Genomic DNA, 22,742 nt, shown 5'->3' on the forward strand with positions numbered 1-22,742 from the left:
GGCTAGCACGACGTGAATGCGCAAGAAATCGGGTCAATCGATGAAGTCGGACGGTCCTCGACATCACTCACTCGGGCGACGTGGGGAAGCCATACCACCGCAGGGAACATGGTATAAGGTCAAGAGCGCGGCAACGTTGCAGAATCAGCTGAAGGAGAGCGGAAGTTAGCCGGCTGAATATGAGCGACTGCAGCAGGTTTTGCGGTCGGAGGAAAGGACGTTCGAGGTGACACAGAGGGCATCGCGATCAGGTTGAGGCAAATTGATTGCCGATGCGACTGCTCGTCGGTGTCAATGACGGAATTTGATGCTGTTTTCTCGTAAGTTCTGTTCGGCTCGTGAAGCCCAGCTTATTAACGTGGCTGTTCCTCATGCACTGATGCTGTACACATTCTATGAGCAGTCTCTCCGAAGCTGAAATGTCTCTCGCTGCCTCGTCGAGATGCATTTTCTCCTCTCTCGATTCGACCTGAAGTCTCCTTCGCACGGCTCAAACCGTCGCTTCGTTTCGCTCAGTCACCGCTTCACTCCCCAGTGCGTCAATTCGACACGGCTCCTGTCTTTCGACACTGCTCCTGCCTCTCGTCACCACCGACTCCCAGACTCACCGAAAATCGATTTTTGCTTCGCTCGTGCCTTTCAAAGTGTCAATGTTTCGTCTTGTGCTTCTCGATAGGTGCCTGCACCCTCGGAACGTGCTCACTCTCGGAGATAAGTACTCCGGACAAGTTCCTCGGATCGAAAAACCACAGCGATCCGTTCGCGCTCTCGAGCCTTGTCTACTCCCTTCTGCTCTCAATTTCTACTCGACGACTCGACCAATCTCACGAGATGAGTGGCTATCACCCTGATGCTAGCTCAACGGATGCTAACCGCAATTTTCTTGCGGCGGCCGTGAGTACCGGTCGATTCTCCCCTCACGATTTTGATACTGATCGTTCGCTTGCCATCCTGATCGGACCACTCGATATCCCCATCCCGGAACAGTACACGCACAACTTGGTAGCTCCTCCTGCGGTGCTAGATTATCGACCTAGTCGTAAGTATCTTCTGAATGCAAAGGTGCGAAATCGCTGCTAATCCGCTTCGGCTTCGTCGGACTGTCAGAGTCTCGCAGCAGAGGATCTTTCAACCCTCCGTACCCTACGCATGAAGACGCGATTCCCATCGGCGATCGGGGTAAGTGCTGAACCTGCTCGACTTTGCTTCGAAAAGCCGATACTCACATGAAACATCCCTCGTATAGGACTTCTCCACCCCTTCTCTCACTCTCATTCGTATCAAAACTCTGGAGGGCGTCCACGAAGTGCCTCAGCGAGTGAGTTTGCTTGCGACGAAAATGTTTCCGCTGAGTCTCCCGCTGATCATTTCGCTTGTTGCGATTTTTCGACTGTAGCTAGTTCCACCGAAGGACCACAAACCCCTAGTGATGTCGTATCTATTCGCTGTAAGTTGACTCTCTCTATTCTTGCGCGCGAAACAAGCTCACTGGTTTCGTGTTTCAAACAGCTCGTCGTCAATCTCAAGGTTTGCTTTCTCTCGAACGCTTCTTTCGATCAGCGAAAGCTGAATATCTTGTTACGCTCAACAGATGCTTCTCACCGTCAAGACGAATCGGCCAGAGTCGGGGACGAGGACTCCCCCTTCGACAAACCTCACAAAAAACGCTCCTTCCTTCGCTTCGCTCAATTGGCAATCTATGCACAGACGGATCCGAACGATCGTTGGCTTCTGGAGTCGATCTCGTTGGCGCCGTCGATCTTGCTCTACAACTTCCGGAAAACCGTCGACCTCGAATCGGCTGTTTACGTCGCTCAACGACTTCAAGTCTATCCTGATCTCATTGTGAGTCTTTCCGTGCTGTCGACTCTGAGCCTCACTCATATCGATTGCGCTCGAACCAGATTCGCAGAGCGCCTTTCTCCGATTGCGATGTTTTCGATGGCATCTTCCCGAAGGTTCACGTCACGTTCTCGTCCGGACTTCGAGTGGAGGTCTCTTCAGTATCATCTCAGCTATTCCAAATCTTCGCTTGTCTCGAACACGCTCAACAGCAATATCCCATCGATCATAGAGTCGTGAATTTCCTTTTCCTCCAACTCTTCTTTCTCGACGTTCTCGCCTCGTGCGACTCGCTCGAAAGCTTCTGCTTCAACTGGAGATACACACTGTGGAAGGAGAACCGCGAAGCGATTGAAGAGTCGGCCGCTTTCAGATACCTCCAATCGCTCAACGGTGACCAAGCTCGAAGGATCAGTCAAGAGGTCGAATCTTGGGCTTTAGAGAAGATGAGGACGTCGCGGCAGGGTCAAACCGAGGAGATTCTTTCGGAGAATGCGATTTCGTCGAGGATTTTCGGGACTCTCGAGAAGTTTTTTCTCATGCTCGTACGTGTTCTCCTCTCGCTCGTAATGTCTCACTCTCGCGGTCACAGCTCATACTTTTGCTCGTAGGGATCGCTCCGAGACGAAGAAGTAGGTTCGATTTGTTGTCGCTGCGAGACTCGTGAGCTGATTCGGCGCTCTTTGCGATAGGACTCGACCATCTGGTTACCGTGGCAGCCTCTCGCGTCTTCCACGATTTCGTCTCAATCGACCTCTCGCAACGAACCGAGCAGAGAAGTCTCGAGGAAGGACGGCTTGCGACGTCAACTTACGGAGAAGCTCACTCGGGCTACTTCCACTCGTCGTCGCCAAGGCTCGTCGAGTCAAGCAAACCCCTCTGCCTCGACTCCTCCTCCCGTAATCAGTCATCTCGACCACTTGGGCAATCCGATCAAGGAGGATCCCTTCACGGCGGAACCCAGGAACGAGAAGAAACGCGACGTCTTCAAGCAGATTTTCCGTCGTGAGAGGTAATCTCCTTGCCCTACCCGTTCTCGTCTGCTCCTTTCTCCTTAGAACCTCTTTATCTCGTAGACTACCTTTCCTATTCTTCTTGCCTTTCGAAAAGCCAGACACGTCAAACTTCAAGTCATTGCGAACAGGTAGCGGTCTCGACCAAGTGTCGTCCATGAGAAGAAGAGAAGCGATTCAAGACTAGTGCGCTGCAGAAAGACCGAGTTGAGCGAAACAAGAACGAGCGATCGGAGAGGAGATATTCGGCGCAGCAGAAGCGAAAAGGTCGACACTGCGCCACTCTGAAGTCGACAGGATCATGAACCAGAACAGCGAACGGAGAGAGGAAGACAGGGGAAAAGAGAGCGAGCGAAAGAGGTCGAGAAAGAACGAAGAGGGAGAAAGATCGGAATTCGAAGCAGCGGAAGAGGACTGACGTTCCATGATGGAGAAAGTAGCAGCTGGTCAATCCGTGATGCCGTGGCGAGCGTCGGAGCAGCGGATGTTGGTCAAAGATTTGAATCTGTCGGAAAGAGCGCACGAAGCGAAACAGCAAAAACTGTCCTATACGAATGTGAGGGAAGCTCGAACTTTGTGAGGAGCAGCATCAATCCAGGGTCGTAGCGACGACCGAACAGTCGAAAGAGAGTGGAATCAAGAGCTCACTGTTGCCCGGCGAAACTGATCGCCTCCGAACTCTCCCTAGAAAGTGTACGTCCGATCCCGCTCGCTTTTCCCACCGCCCAGACCTCACACCAGCGCATCCGTATATCGTTTGAAATGCTGAGCCGAGTCGTAGAGCGAGAGATACGAAGGGAGGCCGGTTTAGAGATGAAGGCGAATTAGTCGATCGAGATTAGCGCGAGTCGCTCGAGCGGTCGCGAGGCTGTTTCTATTTGGCTTGAGCTCCAGGTGAGTGCATTCGAAGGCGAGCAAGTGATCGGTAGAGGATCAAGTGAGACGATTCAGTCGTTCGCTCCTTTGAATTCCTACCACTCATTGATTAGCCTACGGTCGCACGCCGATACGCCTTCAAGTCCCTCTCAGATCACTCAACTCGCAAAGCGGTCTACCAGCAATCCCGATGTCTCATTTCCGACTTCCTCTTCATCTCCCGTCCTCGGCAACTCCGCCCTCGCTTTGTTCCTCCGCACTGATCTGTCGAGGCTCCAGCGTATCGTACTCCTGCTGAATGAGGTGAGGGTAAGCGTCAGAGTAGCGAAGCCGGGCTTGTGAGATGTCATCGAACCTATCGATCCGAGTCTCGTTTCTGCTCTGCTGCTTCGAACGGGATTTCATCGAGTCGGTACCGCCGCGGAAACGTTCCGGAGACGTGGAGAAACAATAGGACAAGCGGGAAACGAACCGGGGTCGACGTTGATCTATGAAAGCTCACCTCTTGTCTCTCTCTTTCCCCTTCCTTCTCCTCTCGGTCGTACGAAGAGATGATTCCCTGTAAGCCGTTTCTCTATATCTGTACAGTCCTTGCTCCTGCAGCTGACTCTTATTTTTCAGATGAACGGGCCTCGGCACCGCAACCTGTCTCTCGTCAAGTCCAACAGCCACCTTCACCTCCGAAAGGAGTCACTCATCCTCTGTCGCGATCTGGCCGCGATATGTCACTCCTTGAATCGGCTCATGAAATCGTCGAGCGTCTTCTCACTCAATCCCTTCAAGAGGAAAGAGGTACAGAGGATATTCTGCTTCCTTCTGGTGAAAAGTGGAATCTGAGGATGGAGCTCGCGCTGAACTACGTATTCAAAGAAGGGAAACTTGCCGGAGCGAACTACGGTGCTCAAGCTCGGCTGATGGATCACGCTCATATCGATACTGGTCTCGTGGTATGCACCCTCTCTCTCTCTGTGTCCCCATTGGTTCCTTCGACGCTGAATCGAGTCATCACCCGGAGAAAAGGATTGGAAAGGTTCGAATTCTCGATTCGAGGTACCTCAAGGTCGACAAACCCTAATCAACTACACGCTCAAGGATCTCGTACAGATCAAACTCGACTACGGGAAGTTCGAAACGGCGGTCATCAACTTCGAATGGTCGGGATTACGTGTTATCAGGACGCTCGAACGACTCGCCGATATCGATCAATCACCAAGTTTGCGAAACGAGAACGAACTTCGATACATTCAACTTCTCACCTTCCTTTTCGTCTCGCTCTCGACGAGCTTCGGCGACGTGGATCTCAACATTGATCACAGACAAGAAACTTGGGTCGACTTCTATCGCGTGAATGAACACAACCCAGCTCTACCTCGAGTACTCCAATACATCGAGTCGTGGACACCCGAGAAGGCAGAGGCGTTGGCGAAGGAGGCGGCGAGCTGGATTCAGAAGAAAGCGTTGAAGTCTCTGACCGCGTCGAGACGAGCGAGACAGGAGAGGGAAGGCCTTTCGGAACTTCGAATCGCGCGTTCGATGCTCGAGCCGTGGCAAGGATTGCAGGCGGTCTTGGTGAGGTTGTTCTCCTTTCGTCGTACCGTTTCTCTGCGCTCACCGACGTTTGAAATCGCTTGAAAAGGTCAAGAGCGGAATCATCGTTTGTCTCTCGTCGCTCTATCGCCGCGGAAGAACGGTCAAGCTGATCATTGCTCGCTGAATAGCACAAGGGACACCCTGACGCTGCGTGGAAACTATGCGACATCGCGGACCTGAACACGGCGGCGACGATTATTCGAAACAACCTCAACCAAGTTTCCCACGTCGAACCAGCTTACATTCCCGAAAGGCGCGGTATGCTCGAGGGAGTTATCGATCGCATCTTCAGAGGGGAAAGTCGCAAACAGGGAGAAAGTCGGGCTGACGAATGACGAAGGAATTTGTTGGCGTCTCTTCTTCTCTTCTTTAGTCGTTTTCACCTACTGTCTTGCCAATCTTTAGCGTCCTACTTTCTTCTCCACATCCTCCTATCCGCTCGAACGCCTGGATCACTGCGAGAATAAACGGAAATCGATGGGAACGAGGAGGGCAGCGAAAACGGCACAAGCTGTTCAGAGCCAAAGTCGCTGAAAGAGCTCGAGCTGTGGGAGGAGCAGCATCGATCCGGAGTTTCGAATCCCATCGAACAGGTCGAGAGAGACTGGGAGAAAGAGCTCACGGGGGCGCTCGACGAGGTTGATGGTCGCCGCAAATTCGAACGGAAGTGTGGATCCGGTCACGCTCGCATTCCCCATCGCCCTATCCTCACACCAGCGCATCCAAGTTTGAGTTATACCGCTAACCGGAGTCATAAGGTGAGAGAAGCGAAGAAAGGCGATTCCCGAGATGAAGGCGAATTGATCGATACAGACTGGAGCGAGTCGCTTGCGCGGTCGTGAGGGTGTTGAGATATGGCTTGAGCTCCAGTTGAGTGCGTTCGAAGGCGAGCAAGTGATCGGTAGAGGGTCAAGTGAGATGACCGGTCGTTCGCTCCTTTTGGACTCCTACCACTCACTCATCGGATTACGAATACACGCCGATACACTGGTTTTACTTAGATGTCAGCTACAGGCTAGCTCGACTTGCCCGACCGTCTCGGATCCCGCTCGCCTCTGACGATCATCCCGCTCTCTCATCCGACTCTCTCCCCTTCGATCTCTGCGTCGACGTCTGCTCCAGGTCCAGTCCGCTGCTCCGTTAATTGAGATTGTACTGCTACAGTGGCGGAGTGAGATTATGGAGCTCCGGCAGGTTTCCGCGGATCGAAGAGGTCGAGCGCAAGAGAAAGGGGAACCAAACGCAACAGTCCTCCTTTCTCTCTTGATTTCTTACTGCTCACTCGATCAAGGGCTCACTTGTAAAGAGGGAGAAATGGATCCGTGTAAGCTGCTCGCTCCTTGACCTCGACGATGCTAGCTGATTCACGTTTCTACGTTGCGATAGCGTTTCACCTCTCTCGAGGGGATTACCCACTGACCCCCCTGGAGACTCAATCGGCTGGCTTCTCAGCGCCGTCTCGAGCGTCAGCAGGTGCGTAATCTTGGCACTAGCGAAGTCTCCTTGCTGAAATTTTCACGAACTCTAGACGCAGGATTGCATCTCGCTCCGACGACGGCAAATTTCCCGATCCCGGTTCATCCTTCATCCGTCGGAGTCACTCATGCTCTGATCCGGGCTGGTGTCGAGAAGACGCTTTGGCGTTATGGTGTCGAAAAGCTTCACCAACTTCTCTCCAAACCAATCGGGACTCTCACCCGTCCGACTTCAACAACTTTAACGCTGAGGGGGAGACCAGGGAAAGCGGTGCCGATCGCCGTCGGGGATCCCTGGGATCTTAAAATGGAACTCGGATTACTCGTCGTCTTCGATTACGCAAAAGACGTTCAACCTTCCAGATCGATTCTTCGGCTCTGTGACGAGGCTCGCATCGATAGCGAACTTATCGTACGTTTTCTGTGATACGTTCTCGCTCCTTCTAGCGTTGAACTAAGTCGAGTCGAGACCTGAGTAACAGAATTGGCAAGGTTCAAATTCCGAGTTCAACGCTCCGCATCAAGCTGTGCCTCCAGAGGTCGAAGTTGATCTCAAAGACCTCGTCACCATCCATGTCGGCAAGAAGAAGTGCAAGAAGGCGGTCCTCCTCGTCGAATGGCCGGGATTGCGAATCATTCGAACCTTTGAACGACTCGCAGAAATCGCCGAATCGCCAACTCTGTACAACCATGACGAATTACGATACACTCAACTCCTCACCTTCGCCTTTGTCTGGACGTCCCGAAGCTTTAAACGAGACGATCTCGATGTTGCGTTCGAACCGGAGCCTTGGATCGAGTTCTTTGAAGCGAATCGGGACAACTTCGCTCTCTCGCGAGTCCGTCAATTCATGGAGTCGTTCACACCTCAGGCTGCGGAGAAGCTCGCAATGGATACGGCAAGGTGGATCTACGAAAAGGCGATGGAAGGTTTGAATAGAAAGCCCGAACACGAACGGCATGGAATGGAGGGCCTCTCGACGCTTCGACTCGCCTATTGGATCCTCTTGACCTGGCAATGCGTTCACAACAGCTTGGTGAGCTTATCGATCCTGTATCTCTGTCAGTCTCTGAGCTCATCTGCATCGAACAAATCGTATTCAACAGGTCAAGGGCAAAATTATCGTCAGTTTCTTTTCGACTCTTCCTCTTCCTCTGAGGGTATAGCCACAGCTCATCGTCTCTCGGTTGGATAGCACGTGGGATTTGTTGAAGACGTTCACGGTGCCGCTTGGACGTTAACCCCGTTCGAGGACTGCAGGGAAAATTTGTCGATGCTCTTCTATTCGCCTCCCTCGCGACTCGAGAACGCCGTTCGTCAAGAAGAATTACCTGGACCTCCTTCTCGAAACCATGGCCCGCTCCCGACGCGTCCTGCGACAATCTGGGCGGCGGAAGGTCGCGCAGGTGAAGGTCCAGTCAACCCAGCTCACGTCCCTCAACGTCGCCTCGAAAGGTTCAAGAACCGCATCTTTGCTAGTAAGAAAGGAAAGGGAGCGCAACATGATGAGCGAGTGATAGATTGATCGGACATAGTTTGACCTTTGCTTCCGCTTTTCTTTTGCCCATCTCCGTATTCTTATCGCTTTCGTTTCCTTTTCCTCATGTCCCACTGAGCCCGTTCCTTTCGTCTTTTGTCTTTTGTAAAGATATCTGCTTTATTTACGAATCCTGCGTACTCTCGACGACGAGAGAGAAAGTCGAAGGAAGAATAGTGAGAGATGCGAGAATTACAACAACAAGTACGGTTTTAACTTGTGAGTTACTGATAGAGGGAGAAATAGTAGAGAGCGTCAAGGAGAGAGATCTGTATCTACGAGGGAGTCGGTCGTCGTCGTTGTCGATTCGCAAGTAGTCGAGGAGGAGGGAAGAAGCGGAGGTGGAGGAACATGAACGAGATCCAAGTCGAACAACTCGATGAACTGCCGTACGAGCATACGAGTCAGTATCGATCAAGCTCGAGGTAGAGGAGAGAGAGCCTTTCTCGCGTACCTGTTCATTCAAAACCCTCACTTTCGGTCCCGCGAACCTCCGATACTCCTCCAAAATACTCGTCAAATTCCAATGCTGCAACTTCCGCAGACACCCGACGCACGTCCCCGTTCGATGTCGTCCTTGCGCGCACATGATCATCGTTGGGGAGTTTTCGGGGTTCAAGACGAGGTCGAGAGCTTGGAGAACGGTTTCGTCCGACAAGGGGTCGTACGTTGCGGCGTAGTCTTCGGCACCTAGATGGAATAGCTTGATAGATCGATCTTCGAGGAATTGCTGGCTATTCGCGCCGTAGGAAGTGGGTGAGTGTGCGAAAGAGCGGGAGGAAAGGGAAACGAGTGAAGTGGGAAACTCACAAGTTTTCGTTCGGATCTTCCGGAGCTAGCCAAAGGACTGTCTTCAAGTTCAGTTCCTCGATGAATGCGAACGATAACTCTGAGGGTTGACCGGATCTGTAGAGGTTCTCTTCGACAGTTCCGAAATTTGGAGGTGGGATGAGAACTCGTCTTGCGGGTCGAACTCGACAGACGGTGAGGCGTTCATGGGGAGGTAGAGACTCGTTCGGGGTGGATTCAGGCGCGGAGCAGGTGGATGGAGACGGGAGAGAGGAGGGAAGAGATGAAGTGGGATTTAGAGAGGTTGCGGATGTCGGTTCGGGATCTTGCGCGGTATCGGTACTCGTAGAGCCCATCCTCGTCGTCTACTGCTGTGTCTGAAGATTATCGAGTGTGTTGAAGAGAGCTGAGCCTGTGATCCGTTTCTCTCCCTCTCTCTCCTCACTCGACTCTCGTGAATGTTCCCAACGACCTCTCTATTCGGTATCTGTCCGATCTACTCGACTTGTCCGAATCGAGGTTTCCCGCCTTGTTTGTTCTCGCATTCGAAACCGCAAGTTCCCCTCTCGGCTCCTCCGACCCTTTCGAACGTTCCTCAGAAACGACAGAACGAAGCGAAGGATGAAGAGATAGTGAACAAGAGGAAAGCTGTGCCGGTTGTGCAGGTCAAGACGAAGGTTGTTGAGAAGAAAGGATCGGATCGTCCAGAGGAGAGGAAGACGATTCCGGTCACTCAGGGTAGTACAGTAGCTAGCTCATCGTCAGTTTCGTCTTCGAAGAATGTACAGACGAAGAAAGAACCGATCGAGGCGAACGTGAATGTGAGTCTTTCTCGAGTCGTTTCGTTCCTTCGCACGAATGGGGAGCTGACGACGCCATGACGGTTGATCTAGACTGGTCCACCGAGAATAGGAATGGTGAAAGGAGCAGCGCATACGCCTCTCGTAACTCGACAGAAAATGATCACAGCTTTCCATTCACAGTCCGTTTCTCCTTCCTCCTCGCTCTTTCCGATGATTCCTCTTGCTCATCTGTCCTTTTCATCGAGTAGATTCGTCGAAATCTACACTCCCGGTATCCTCCCAACTTCTACTCGATACTCTCTCGCCTCTCAACATGCTCTCTCGCAAGAATCGACGCTGTATTCGAAATCGAACAAAACGACTTATCGAAACAGTTGCATTTCCACTCTCGCTCGCTTGAAGAAACGACCTGCTGCTTCACGGGTAGTCGATACGGGTACAATGGAGGAATGGGATTCGAAGCAGAAGGAACGGGAGGAAAAAGAGAGAGGACGATTGACGAGGGAGAGAGTAGAGGACTTTGTGCATGATGTGGAAACGCTGAGGAGGTTTGGGTATCTTTTGGAAGTACCGGAGGGGGAGGGAGGGGATATACCGAATGAGACGGGTCAGAAGAGGGAGTGCGATAGATGTAAGAATGAGTTTGTCGTAAAGGAGGAATTGGATCAGGTGCGTTCGATTCTTTCGATTTGAGGGCTCTTGATCGAGACTGACTAGAGGCGAAAGGACGAACACAGAACGATCGGGAAGCTTGTTCGTATCACTATGGAAAAATGATTTCAGAGAAAATCGGAGGTGAGTTTCCATTCTCTCCTCTCTCTTTCATTCCGTTCTGCGTCGTGAAGAACTGAAGAAGTCGCTCGATAGGTGTACGACAACGAGTCTGGTCTTGTTGTCCGACTCCTCAAGCTGCTCCTTGTCAACTCGGTCCTCACGTCTTCAAGGTATCTCTCTCTCCCTTCTCTCTCTTTTTCGTTCGTTCGCTCACCATTCTTCTCTTTCGTAGGATACCGACCCTCTCGACCTCCATTCCCGAGTCGGTTTCATCTCGACCTCTTCCCTTTCCCCTCCTCCTTCGTCTTCGAAACGCTCCGAACTACAAGACCTCGTCGCGCTCGACTGTGAATTATTCTACACGACCGCCGGCATGTCTCTCGCACGTCTGACCGTCGTTTCATCAGATGGTGAGTTATTGTACGATACGCATGTGAAACCTCCGAGGTCGACGAGTGTCGTCGATTTGAATACTCGTTATTCGGGGATTCGGGAGGAAGATCTGGAGAAAGCCGAGAAAGGGATCGAGGAAGTGAGAAGAGAACTGGGAAGATGGGTAGGGAAGGAAACGGTCGTCGTAGGACATGGAGTCGAGAACGATTTGAATGCGTTGAGAGTGGTTCATAAGAGAGTTATCGATACGGCTATCGTGAGTTTTCTCTCTTCGTTCTCGAGCTCTCAAGACGGTCGTCGAGTGAAGAAGGTGACTTATTCGAGGGATAATGTGACGACGTAGCTCTTCCCTCATCCGAACCGAGGGACTTGGAGGTACGCTTTGCGAAACTTGACGAAAGAATATTTGAAAAAAGTCAGTTCATCGTTTCGCTTTAACTCGTTTCCAAAGGTCTGTGTTGTGTGAGACTGACGAGTTAGTGAGTTGTGTGAACTGACAGTTCATTCAAGATTCGGATCCTACGATCGGACACAGTGCGAAAGACGATGCGTTGGCGGCGTTGGAATTGGTGAGGTGGAAAGTTTTGCAGAAATTGAGGGGGAAGGAATCGTAACTTCGAGAGAGTCTCTTCGATTAACGAACTTACGAGAGTCCGAGAAGAACAGAGAGCATAGAGAGAACGAGTTTGTGAGAGAACTTGAGCGAACAATCTCCTGCGAAACTTTCTCTTATCATCACCGTCGCCTTGATTCGGCAAAAGTACAATCGAAGATGGAAGATCTCAAGTATGCAGTACGTCCCTCCCTACCTCCCTGCCCTCCTCCTCCGTCTCTTCCCCACTACTCGTCATCATCATCTCTTTCATCTCTCCCCTCCCCCTTGACGGCACTGACGATTCGAGCGCTTCAATGATGTAGATCTTACAAGTCCCTCCCTTCACACGTACGACACTCGGCCTTTTGGGAACCGTGACGATCTCTTCCCTTCTCCAATTAATCTCTCCTTATTCCTACGCTTTCATCCCTTCGAAAATCGCAAAGAATTGGGAGATCTATCGATTGATACTGTGCGTTTCCTTCTCTCTCCATCGATACCCGAAGCAATGGGACTGATGGAGTTGAATGGTGATTCGACAGACCGTTCTTCTTTGGCGGGAGTGGGATAGCCGTGGTGTTTAATGCGATCATGATTTATAGGAGTTTGAAAGAGTTGGAGATGAGTCATTTTAGAGGTAGATTGGCCGATATGAGTGAGTTCGAGCTTTTCTCGGAGAGCGAGAGAGGAGTTTTCGTTTTCTGAGTTTTGAGCGACTGTTTAGCTTGGGCGTTTATTCTCATGTGTGGTGGGATTATCGTAAGTCTACTCTGTCACAGCCTCGCCCGGAAGGTGGAAGAGCTGATACATTGCGAGAGAGCAGGGATTGAATACACCTTTGATGACTCCGATTCTGTTCCAACCTTTCTTGATGGCGATCGTTCATCTCGTGAGTCCTCCTTCTCTCTTCATACATCTCCGACCTGTCGAATAATGTATGCTTTGTGGGTGGCTCTCAGTGGGGTCAAACCAATCCCTCCGGGCGGTAAACCTCCCCTTCTCCCCTTCTCCCCTTCTCCCCTTCTCCCCTTTCTCTTTCCCTTTCATCTCGCTGATCTCGCTCGTATTGCCCCAGTGTTTCGCTCTACGGTCTCCTCCAGATTCCCGCCCCTTATTTCTCCCTTGCCCTCCTCGGAATGGATCTTCTCAATGGTGGTACGGGAGCAGTGATCGTTTCTCTCACGGGAATGGTTTCGGCGCATCTTTACCACTACTTCTCTGTCGTGCGTCAAAACTCTCTCCCTTTCACACATTCAGTCGTTGAGATAACTGACGAGTGTGAGTGAGATGGTTTGTGATGCAGGTTTATCCGAGGAATCACCCGAATACGAATTTGGCGAGACAAATCCTTTCGACTCCTCAATTCTTAATCAACCTCCTCGGGAACGGTTCCGGAGTAGCTCCTTCCTCATCAGGTCCTGGAGCTCCGTCAACAACGACAACGGGAGGAGCAGGAACGGGAGGAAGTGGTTATTCAACGGGATTCGGAACGGCTTATCGACCTGCGAACGCGACGGCTGCACAAGCAGCAGCGAGAAGAGCAGGAGGAGGAGGTGGTGGGTCGACGACGACGACGGGAACGGGAGGGGAGGAGAGACAGGCGAGTCATAGATGGGGGAGGGGGAATCGACTCGGAGGGGAATAAATCCGTGTCGAGTTGGGAGGAAATCGTTCGTATTTGTCGAGTCTGGAAATGCATGAGTTGTCTACTTTCTCCATCGCTCTCGAGTGAGCTGAGCAGAGATGCTTTAGTTGAGGAAAGTTTCGTTTCCAATCATTTCGCTTGTTTCGTTCTCGAGGTAAAACCTTTTCGACGAGTTCTCACTCAGCGAGTGCGCTGCAAGACAACGTGAACCCCGAGCAGATTGGAATGGGAACTAGTCCCTCGATTTTCGCGATAGATCGGCGAGAATTCGAAAGCATTTCACGCTGAACGAGTTTCGAGATTGATTCAAAAACGATTTGAGATTTCACCTCTCGCACGCTCTCTATGCGGAAGAGGACAAAACACTATCGCTCTCTGCTCTCTGCTCAATAAATGTACTGCGCGAGTGCAAGGTTTTATCGTAATCTAGATTGTCTATTTCAATAGCGAAAGACGAATTTCGCTTCCCCTTTTTCGAATCTATAAAATCTCAGGCATCTCGCAAACGACAGCTCGTTCAGTAAAGTACCCTACAGTCATAATCGACCATGATCGACTCTCCGTCAGCTCGAAACTCGTCGAAAGCGTGCGAAAAGAGGAAAAGAGAGACTCGCCTGTCAATAACAATTTATTCTCAAACGGAGCCGCCGTCGTAATACTTGAAACAACCTCATTCTCCGGATCACTCAGTACGAGGGAACTCTTGTATTGATGTCCATAACTGTAATCCTCGCTTCGTTGCTCAGTCAGCGGTTTTTTCTCAACGATGACTGCTCGTTGAAACGAGAAACATACAATCTTCCTTCTCCTTTCTCTTCCTCGATCCTCCAGATCTCAACTGGGTTATCGTTCATTCGAGAGGACTCGAGTCCTCCGGCTTGAGCGGCGGACATGAATTTCAACATTTTGGGGAATGTTGAGGCGTAGATTGAGGAGGTTGAAGGGGAGACATGGATATTATCGATCGGTCGATTGAGCTGAATTGACGAGAGAGTGTGTTAGGAACGAGGTAGTTGAGAGTGAAGGGAGAGAAAGAACGAGGACTGACGGAGATTTTCGCGGGAAGAGGGAATAAAGTATAATCCGATTGGATTTCGTACGTCGTTATTTCTCCAGTCATTGTAGAAGCGACGAAGAGTGTAGAGGAATTCGGTAATTGAGCGATACCTTCATCGAGAGATTCAATCTTTCATCAGTTTTCGAATCCTCTCGACATTTCGGGGAGGACAAGCGACTCACCGTTCGGATAAGCGATTCCGTCGAGTGCTACGATACATGGATCTTCTCCATTTGGTCGAGAAGCGTCACAATGAACGATCGAGCTAGGTTCGGAATAAACCATTTCCAATTTCCTCGACTGTCCTCTCCCTCAATCCTCGTCTTCGTCAGCTCTTTGTCAAACTCTACCATCAAGAGAGAAGAGAGAAAGAAATGGACTAACCCAGTGGACTTTTCGTTTATGATCATTACTAACGAAGAAACTTGTCCCTCCCGTCGCAACGAGATTATTCGGAGTCACGATCAAATCACTCTCGACCGTTCCTACCCAATTCGCATGACTCCTCCCTCTTTCTAATTCGAAAATCTCAATCACTGATTCTGCTCCGGTTTCTGGAGCGAGTGAGCGAGGAGAGGGAGGTCGATGCGAGATCACGAAGAGTGTGAGGAGAGACGGAGTGGAAGGGGAGATGTACCCTTCGAGACCGTGTACGTAGAGACCGGAAGAGGACGCAGGGAGACCGGAGAGTTCGATAGTGGAAGAGAGGCCGGAGGAGAAAGAGAAGAATTGAAGAGTGTCGAGAGAGGTGGGAGGGAGTGAAGAGGCCGAGAGGAGTCCGAGAGGAGGGGACCATTTCGAGCGAGTTTCCCGACTTGAGCAAGCTCTATCTCGTTTGTAGGAGCGTGTTAGCGAGAGAAGAAGGGAGGGAGAGAGGGGAGATGGGAGAAGGACTGACGTACAGATAAGCGAACCCTAACTCGTGATCTATCCAGGCATCCTCACATGCTTCTAGACCTTCTATTGAGCGGCAAGTTGAGGGAGAGACGTTGAGAGATGGAGACAGGGAACGAAAGATTCCGAAGAGAGAGATTCGAGGTTGGAGGATCGCGAACGAGATTGAGAGGATTGGGAGAACGAGGAGGAGGATCTTGTGTATCACTGTCATACCCTACGAGTGAAGGGAGTCGAGGCGAAAAGCGAGTGCGAGAGAGGGAGAGGAACATGATGAAGCGACTTGAAGTCACGTGAGGCTTTCGAAGAAAAGAAACGACTCCCTTGCGCTCGCGAGACGAGATAAGGTGATAGCATACAGTACAGATAGCGAGAAAAGCAACCTCTACGAATCGAAAGAAACAACGAAGAGAAAACCGGCAGAAGGAAGAGAAAGAAAAGAAAATGGAAACGACTGGGATGACGGGATGAAATGAGATGAGATGAGATGCTGACAGATAGAGGTAGAGATATGTATTGTAAGATGTAGTATAAAGTATGCGCGGCGTAAACAGTGTCCGTTTTGAGAGAGTCCTCCTCTCCTCTCATCTCCTCTCTTCCCTTCTCCCTTTCGTCCCCGAATTGTCAAAATTCTTTCCCTCTTTCCCCTTAAGATCCCACCTAGCGACCGAGAGTCGTTCCCTAGATCATCATCATCGCGCAGAACAATCCAACGACGACTCCCCCGCTCAATTTGACCGCTCCAGCTCCGTTCGTGAAAGCACTGGGTTGTTTCGTTTGACTAGGGAAAGGTCCACCGGCCGAAGCGGGTCCTCCTACACCTCCTACGACACCCGATGCAGTCGAAGAAGAAGAGACGCTGGAACTGGTGCTCATGGAGGAATCGGAGGATGAGGTAGAAGTTACGACGGCGGGATCGGTCGAGGTTGAACTGAGAGAGGTTGAGGTAGTCGAGATGAGGGATGAGGTGGAGGAGGATTCGGAGATTCCTGCGGCGGCGCAGTAGTTCGCGAGATCTATCGGAACGACGAAAGAACAGTCAGCGAACGAAATTTGGAGAGAAATGGGAGGAGGAAGAATAGTTTACCGGTAGGAGCTTGGGTTGCGGTTTGAGCATCAACGGTATCCCCTACGGCGTTGAACGAGTTTACCATACATCCGGTACAGGCGTTATAGTTCGTAACGAATTCGGCGGCGCAAGTACAAGTTGAATAATCCGGAGTCGTATCACTCGCGATCGGACATTGCTACTCGCGAGTTCCGGTGAGATCAGCTTCCAGAGCGATGGGAGTACGTGACAAAGAGGAGAACTTACTTGGTAGGATTGTTGCCAAGGAGTACAAGTCGTCAAACAATCTTGAGGAATGTTTACGACGAGTTGATTCATCGTGTCCGAGATTGTAGTTGCCGTTTGCGCAGATACTGACATAGCTCCGAAGAGGATCGCGGAGAGGGAAACGAGGGTGGTCGATTGGCGCATCTTGGGCTGAAGGAGAGGAGAGGGAGACGAGTTCGGTTAAGTTGAAAATCAAAGGGGCGCAGTTCAGGCGAGCGGGTAGAGTGAGGGTGGAGTGTATGAGGGCAGAGTCAGTACTAGTTCTCGTATCTACCACGGTAAAGAGCGACGTACAGAGAAGAGTGGAAGGGGGAAAGTGATGGAGGAAGGAGAAGATCGAACAATAAGATCGATGGCGAAGTTGACTAACAGACTGCTTGCGCGACTCGTCTGTGAGTGTACTGATCTGTCTGAGTATGAAGAGCTGGATCGGGCGGCGTGATAGAGGAGAGTGAAGAGAGAGAAAACAAAGAGCTGGCGACGAGCGAATCTCTCGGGAACCGACATCTCGTCTCTCTGACTTCGACTGAGTTCACGAAAGGTTACATTGCGATATCAAACGTCTCATTCACGACAGCAGAACGCACCCGAAGTTGAGGTCGCTCTCTCGCCTTCGGATCATTCAACTACTCTCCTCTCACTTCTCCCCTCTCACTGGACTCGACAAGCCACATACTGCAGCACTTTACAACCTCTCGACCTCACACGGTCACACGCCCCAGAGATGCGCATCACCAAACCCTCCTGGATCCTGCACGTCGACGAATCTCGACCTACGAAGCCCTGGCTCACTCTCTACGCGATCGACGTACATCCTGACGGATCCCGAGTAGCTACCGGAGGACTCGACACCGTCGTTCGAATCTGGAACACTGCGCCGGCACTCGAGAAGGAAAAGGAAGAGGAAGGGGAGGAGAAATGTCCGAGGTTATTGTGTACGGGAACGAGTCATGCGGGAGCGGTGACGACTTGTAAATGGAGTAATGGAGGGGCGTATCTCGCGAGTGGAGCGGATGATGGAGCGGTTTTAGTTTGGGCTTTGGATGGGTGAGTGAACCGAATTTCTCTTCTCCGGTGGCTAGGACGGGCTCAAGAAGTTTCGGTCAATCGCAGTGCAAAGGGAGGAAAGGTATGGGGATCAGAGACGACGAATATCGAGAATTGGAAGGCGACTCGACGTTTAGTCGGTCATCAATCTGGTAAGAAAGCTTTCCTCTCTCTTTCCTTCTCCGTTCGTTTCGGAGCTGATCTCTTCGCCTACGATACTGATAGACGTCGCGAACGTCGCTTGGAGCCCAGACGATCGTTTCCTCGCTTCAGTCGGACTCGATAATCAAGTTTTCGTTTGGTCTGGAAACTCGTTCGGTGCGCTCTCTCCTTTCCTCCTCTCTCCCCTTCTCTGCAATACACTGACGTTGACGAGTGTGTAGAACTCTTGCGCAAGCTTCAAGGTCATCGAGGATTCGTGAAAGGAGTCGTTTTCGATCCCGTTGGTCAATTTCTCGCGACTCAATCCGACGACAACTCGATGAAAATCTGGAGGACTACTGATTGGGGACTCGAGAAGAGTATCGAGGACGCTTTTGATGATGCTCCGAAGAGTAATGGAACGAGACCTGCGTCAGTCCCGACTTCTCGAATTCAAGCCGAAATTCCAAAGTTTCGTGGGCTGACGTTGAATTTCCTTTTCAGATGGAGCCCTGATGGATCTTTCATCGTTGCTCCGAACGCGATGAATGGGCCGGTGTTTGTAGCTGGAGTAATTGCGAGGAAGAACGTCGCAGCGGGATCGGATTGGGGGTTAGCGAGTTCATTGATTGGTCATCCGGATATCGTTACCGTCGCGGTGAGCTCTCTTCCTCACAGGTAACATTTCGGGAAAGCTCATTGTCTCGAATCTGCAGGCGTACAACCCTCTTCTTTTCCTTCGAGATCCGAATCTGCCTCCGGCTCTCGGAAACACGACCACTCTCGTAGCAATCGCCGCTCGCAGCTCAATCTCGCTATGGCTGAGTGATCTCGGTCGTCCTCTTGCCGCGTTGGAGGAAGTTTTCGATCGAGACGTTCTCGATTTATCTTGGTGAGTTTTATTTTATTTTCCTCGTTTCGACGCGAAACAATTGCTGATAGCGCTCTGAAACAGGTCGAAAGATGGACTCAATCTCTGGGCGTGCTCATCCGACGGACAAGTCGCAGTGATCACCTTTTCCGCCTCCGAATTCCCTCCTCTCGTTCCCGAATCTTCTCGACGCGACATCCTCTCGGCTCACGGTTTCACCCCTCGCCTACTCACTTCGACTCCTCAAAATCTCTCGGCTCAGAACAGCTTTGTCGAGGGAACGGGAACTGCAGCTCAACCAAACAAACTCGTCGCGAGGAAAACGAAACGACCTCGAACGGTTCAACTTCAACCTCAAGCTCAAATTCTCAATAACGGTATCGTACCAGCTCCTACTCAGTCGACTTCAGCTGCCGCTTTCGCTTCTGCTCCAATTTTCGACGCGAGCGCTTTCGCTTCGACTTCGAACTCTGCCGCTTTTAACGCTTATAACGGAGCTGCTCCTTACCCTCCTCCCCAACAAGCGACCTCTTCCAACACTCTTCAACCTCGTAAACGAAAAGCCTCAGCTCTCCCTACTCAAATTGACGAATCTAGTGTCATTTCCGCTGTCGGACCTTGGGTTCCCTCAAACGAGTTTCAACCAGGATACGGAGCTCCTCGACTTTCCGATCGCGATTATCGACTCGTCGGACATACTCTCACCGGAGGAAACGAGGAGGAGAGACCTGAACCGGTCGTTTTGGCGCCGTCGTATTGTTTGAGGGATCGAGAACCGACTTTCAAGGTTTCGAATCAAGTAACGGATGGAGAGATCGCGAGGAAGGGAAGTGAGAGAGTATTGGGAGTGAAGGAGGTGGTCAGTTTTGGGAGTTTGAAAGTGGAGGATTCGGATACGGGAGATACGTTTGAATGGAGGAATTTCGATCGAGGTGGACGTGAGTTGTCTCTCTCGTTACTATCTGAAGTGACGAGCTTGACGGAGCACATAATGCAGGAAAAGGTCAAGCGGAAGTACGAGTTGTAACGACGAAGAAAACACTTTGGGTCGATTATCTTCCGAATTGGGTCGTTCTCGCTGCTGGATCACCAATTTTTACAGCAGTCGGTTGTGAGGATGGGAGCTTAATTGCTTGGTCTCCAACTGGAAGAAGGTGAGTTGTATCCGCTCTCGTTTCCGTCGAGCATTCGTTCTCTCGAAGCCGTTTCGTTTTCGTTCGTTTCGGCTTACTAACCCAGAGTTTCGTGATAGGTTGATTCCGACGCTTGTTCTCGACTCCCCTCTCTCTTTCCTCGTCGCTGAAGGATCCTACCTCCTCGCAATAACCGCTCTCGGATCTCTCTCCGTGTGGGATCTTTCGCCTTCGATCCCTCGACCTCGCTCTCTCTTCCCTCCTCTCAATATCTCAACTCTCCTCTCTTCTTCCGCATCAGCAAAACGCCCTTCTCCTTCAATCACCACTTCAGCTCTACTTCCGAACGGAACTCCTCTCATCGCTCTTGATTCCGGTTCGACTTTCTCCTACGATAAAGATCTTCAGAGCTGGACTCGAGTTTGCGAGCCTTGGTGGAGTAAATCAGACGCGTGGGAAGGAAGAAGGGGAAGGAATGCGAATGCTTCGAGCGCGATGGGAAGAGGAATCGTGCGATCAATTGAAGGAGCTGTTAACGAGATTATCGTGAATGAGGGAGAAGATGAGGATATGGAAGAGGGAGAGAAGAAGAGACTCGAAGGGGAAGAAGCGACACCTCAAGCTTCAATGAAAGAATTCAATCTCGCGATCACCCTATCTCATCTCGAAACTCGAATCAAAGCGGCTGCTTCCCTCGACTCTCCAGCTGAATACAAGACCTCGCTACTGGCGTATACGAGGGAGTTGGCGAAAGAGGGACTGTTGAGTAAAGCGACGGAATTGATTCGAGAATTGTTGGGTCCGATTTATCAGTGAGTTTATTCCCCCTCTGTTGAGGTGTTTCAGAGGTTGAGATTGACGTTTTCTATCGCGAGTAGCAAACTCGGAAGGAAGATCGAGGAGGAATGGACTCCGTTCGTGCTCGGACTTTCGAAACGAGATCTTTTGCGAGACGTCTTGAGGGAACTCGGTGAGCTTCCTTTTTTCTTTCGAATTTGCGGATGTGCGAGCTTGTCGCTGATAAGTTGCTCGTGCCGTGTAGCGAAAGATCGAGTAACGAAACCGCTCGCAGACGAGTATCAGAAGATCCTCAAGGAAATCTCTTCCGCTTGAAGTTCGCACCTTTCGTTTGTTGTTCTTTGTCAACGGTAATCGCATCTTTGACAGATTTGCCTTCTCACCCTCGCATGGTCTCAGACTCGTGGCTGAGCTCGAGGTTGTAGAGAGGAAGAGAGAAGCGAAGAGGAGTTGAGCGGATTGCACAAATTGGCGTTCGATCCATGTCGCTCGCTTTGTCTGCGCGCCTCATAGAGCTCAGAGTAGCCTCGAAAGACGAGGGGTTGAATCAAAAAACGAGGGAGGGCTTTGAACGATCAGATGCGATTTCGCTCTCGTTCTTCTCCGCCTTTGTACCTCTTCTTCACTCCGTTCGACATCAGCAAACTCACCATACGCTCCATATGACGACCATACGGCTACCCTACCCTTCGCCTTGTGTCTTTTCAGCTCTTCGTCACGTTTCATCAAACTAAACTCGAACTCGTCAACTCCGACTCTAGCTCGCCTCAGCTAGATACCACCCCACAGTATCGACTCCGGATATTCAGAAGCTCCTCCTTTTGTTCAGCCCGGTGATAGGGAAGCTGGAAGAGCGCTTGATCGAGCGCATTTGTGTGGGAAGCTCTCGGCGGTGGAAATCGAGCCGGTGCTGTCATGCGAGACTGGCAATCCACGAAGCTACACAGGCTAGCTTGTTCGGCTTGCTCATTTCCCGACAGAAGAGCGATGAAGGACTTCCGACAGAAACTGCTCTTCGACTGCCGATCTCACCTCGAGTCAGAGCTGCTCCGGCTTGGTGGATGACTGTCTATGCTCGGCAAAATCACCTCAATGAACGAGTCAGATTTCAAGGGATGGCAAAGGAGATCGAGTAAAAGAGGGAGGAGAATGAGTTGGAGTCTGGAAATGGATGAAGGCGAGTCAAGCAGGCTCAAAGTGAAGTTCTTTCTTCTCCGCGCTATCGCATCAGGCTAAAGTGTCCCCTCAGCAAAGAGCTAATTCGCGAACTCGTCTGTGACAGCTTCTGCAGCTCGAAGTCGAAAAAACGAAGATCGAATGTATTGACCTCAACAGCTTGTTGTGAGTACATCCTTTTCCTATTTCGCACAGAAGCAGGGAAGACGTACGGCGCAGCGTAAGAGCTAACTCGCTCGCATCGATGTAGCAGAGTTCACATGGAAATTTCGAATGAGTGAAACTGAAAGACTCGAATGAGCCAACTTGGAACACTCTGTACGTTCTCTCTCGCTCTTTATCGTCCTCTAGAGTTGACTCGTCGCTCAGAACACCGGAAGCTGACTCTCTCCTCTGGTGCTCACAGACTTGAATCTCCCTCAACTCTCAACTTTTCACCAACTCGACCGCTTTTCCCCATCTCTCCTTCAATAAATCTCGCTCAAACATTCAGAAGGGGATCAGAGAGCGTATCACAACTGAAGAAAGTAGAAACACAGGGCAAAGAAGCGAGTTGAGGGGATAGAGAGAGCAAACTCGAGAGAAAGAGAGGAAAATGGAACTTGTCGACTCGGGCGTTTTTTGCGTAGTTTGAATGCTATGCAATCGAGAACACATTCAGTCGAAACCCGAGAGTCATCCGATCGTGAAAGAGCGAGAAAAGCGAGTTTCGAAAGTGTGCGAGAGATTCCCTCCGAGCGAGTCTCACTCCTGCGCCTCACCGGTTAATCACCTCGACTCTTCACCCGCTCAACTCGATCATCTCAATAGTCTCAATCGTGCAATCAGAACAGAATTGGCTGGGCTAGCGAGGGAGAGAATGGAGAGAGCGAGGGGGTTTAGGGTTAGGGTTAGGGTTAGGGTTAGGGTTAGGGTTAGGGTTAGGGTTAGGGTTAGGGTTAGGGTTAGGGTTAGGG

At 51.0% G+C, this 22,742-nt stretch overlaps 8 protein-coding genes across 8 annotated transcripts; 5 read left to right on the top strand and 3 right to left on the bottom strand.

The window, feature by feature from the left end:
- Positions 1–831: 831 nt before the first annotated feature.
- JCM6883_006816 (uncharacterized protein) lies at positions 832–2,858 on the top strand (the record flags this gene model as incomplete). Its single annotated transcript, XM_076635288.1, has 9 exons — positions 832–1,039; positions 1,108–1,179; positions 1,247–1,318; positions 1,397–1,447; positions 1,510–1,527; positions 1,592–1,845; positions 1,905–2,387; positions 2,454–2,474; positions 2,535–2,858. The coding sequence occupies 9 exons, from the start codon at positions 832–834 to the stop codon at positions 2,856–2,858; spliced, it is 1,503 nt and encodes a 500-aa protein (XP_076484731.1).
- Positions 2,859–4,453: 1,595 nt separating this feature from the next.
- Positions 4,454–8,322, top strand: JCM6883_006817 (uncharacterized protein; the record flags this gene model as incomplete). Its single annotated transcript, XM_076635289.1, has 7 exons — positions 4,454–4,678; positions 4,752–5,300; positions 5,450–5,579; positions 6,850–7,208; positions 7,279–7,833; positions 7,904–7,921; positions 7,993–8,322. The coding sequence occupies 7 exons, from the start codon at positions 4,454–4,456 to the stop codon at positions 8,320–8,322; spliced, it is 2,166 nt and encodes a 721-aa protein (XP_076484732.1).
- A 267-nt stretch (positions 8,323–8,589) lies between these two features.
- JCM6883_006818 (protein-tyrosine phosphatase OCA1 family protein) lies at positions 8,590–9,479 on the bottom strand (the record flags this gene model as incomplete). Its single annotated transcript, XM_076635290.1, has 3 exons — positions 8,590–8,718; positions 8,789–9,068; positions 9,145–9,479. The coding sequence occupies 3 exons, from the start codon at positions 9,477–9,479 to the stop codon at positions 8,590–8,592; spliced, it is 744 nt and encodes a 247-aa protein (XP_076484733.1).
- A 102-nt stretch (positions 9,480–9,581) lies between these two features.
- On the top strand, positions 9,582–11,707 carry JCM6883_006819 (uncharacterized protein; the record flags this gene model as incomplete). Its single annotated transcript, XM_076635291.1, has 8 exons — positions 9,582–9,944; positions 10,017–10,105; positions 10,175–10,595; positions 10,664–10,721; positions 10,794–10,870; positions 10,933–11,349; positions 11,437–11,508; positions 11,594–11,707. 8 exons carry the CDS (start codon positions 9,582–9,584, stop codon positions 11,705–11,707), a joined length of 1,611 nt encoding a protein of 536 aa, XP_076484734.1.
- A 158-nt stretch (positions 11,708–11,865) lies between these two features.
- JCM6883_006820 (uncharacterized protein) lies at positions 11,866–13,333 on the top strand (the record flags this gene model as incomplete). Its single annotated transcript, XM_076635292.1, has 8 exons — positions 11,866–11,886; positions 12,012–12,160; positions 12,231–12,343; positions 12,413–12,447; positions 12,512–12,577; positions 12,648–12,673; positions 12,764–12,911; positions 12,992–13,333. The coding sequence occupies 8 exons, from the start codon at positions 11,866–11,868 to the stop codon at positions 13,331–13,333; spliced, it is 900 nt and encodes a 299-aa protein (XP_076484735.1).
- Positions 13,334–13,813: 480 nt separating this feature from the next.
- On the bottom strand, positions 13,814–15,498 carry JCM6883_006821 (uncharacterized protein; the record flags this gene model as incomplete). Its single annotated transcript, XM_076635293.1, has 6 exons — positions 13,814–14,054; positions 14,129–14,310; positions 14,382–14,500; positions 14,573–14,690; positions 14,775–15,216; positions 15,293–15,498. 6 exons carry the CDS (start codon positions 15,496–15,498, stop codon positions 13,814–13,816), a joined length of 1,308 nt encoding a protein of 435 aa, XP_076484736.1.
- A 467-nt stretch (positions 15,499–15,965) lies between these two features.
- Positions 15,966–16,764, bottom strand: JCM6883_006822 (uncharacterized protein; the record flags this gene model as incomplete). The annotated part of the gene is made up of 3 exons (XM_076635294.1): positions 15,966–16,300; positions 16,372–16,531; positions 16,600–16,764. 3 exons carry the CDS (start codon positions 16,762–16,764, stop codon positions 15,966–15,968), a joined length of 660 nt encoding a protein of 219 aa, XP_076484737.1.
- A 580-nt stretch (positions 16,765–17,344) lies between these two features.
- On the top strand, positions 17,345–20,925 carry JCM6883_006823 (uncharacterized protein; the record flags this gene model as incomplete). The annotated part of the gene is made up of 11 exons (XM_076635295.1): positions 17,345–17,667; positions 17,734–17,819; positions 17,893–17,985; positions 18,051–18,240; positions 18,313–18,466; positions 18,525–18,700; positions 18,764–19,617; positions 19,677–19,833; positions 19,932–20,624; positions 20,691–20,782; positions 20,855–20,925. 11 exons carry the CDS (start codon positions 17,345–17,347, stop codon positions 20,923–20,925), a joined length of 2,889 nt encoding a protein of 962 aa, XP_076484738.1.
- Positions 20,926–22,742: the final 1,817 nt, after the last annotated feature.

This window comes from Sporobolomyces salmoneus, assembly GCF_050403485.1.
Source record: "Sporobolomyces salmoneus JCM6883 DNA, S_salmoneus_JCM6883_v1_ctg91, whole genome shotgun sequence".
Lineage (NCBI taxonomy): Eukaryota > Fungi > Basidiomycota > Microbotryomycetes > Sporidiobolales > Sporidiobolaceae > Sporobolomyces > Sporobolomyces salmoneus.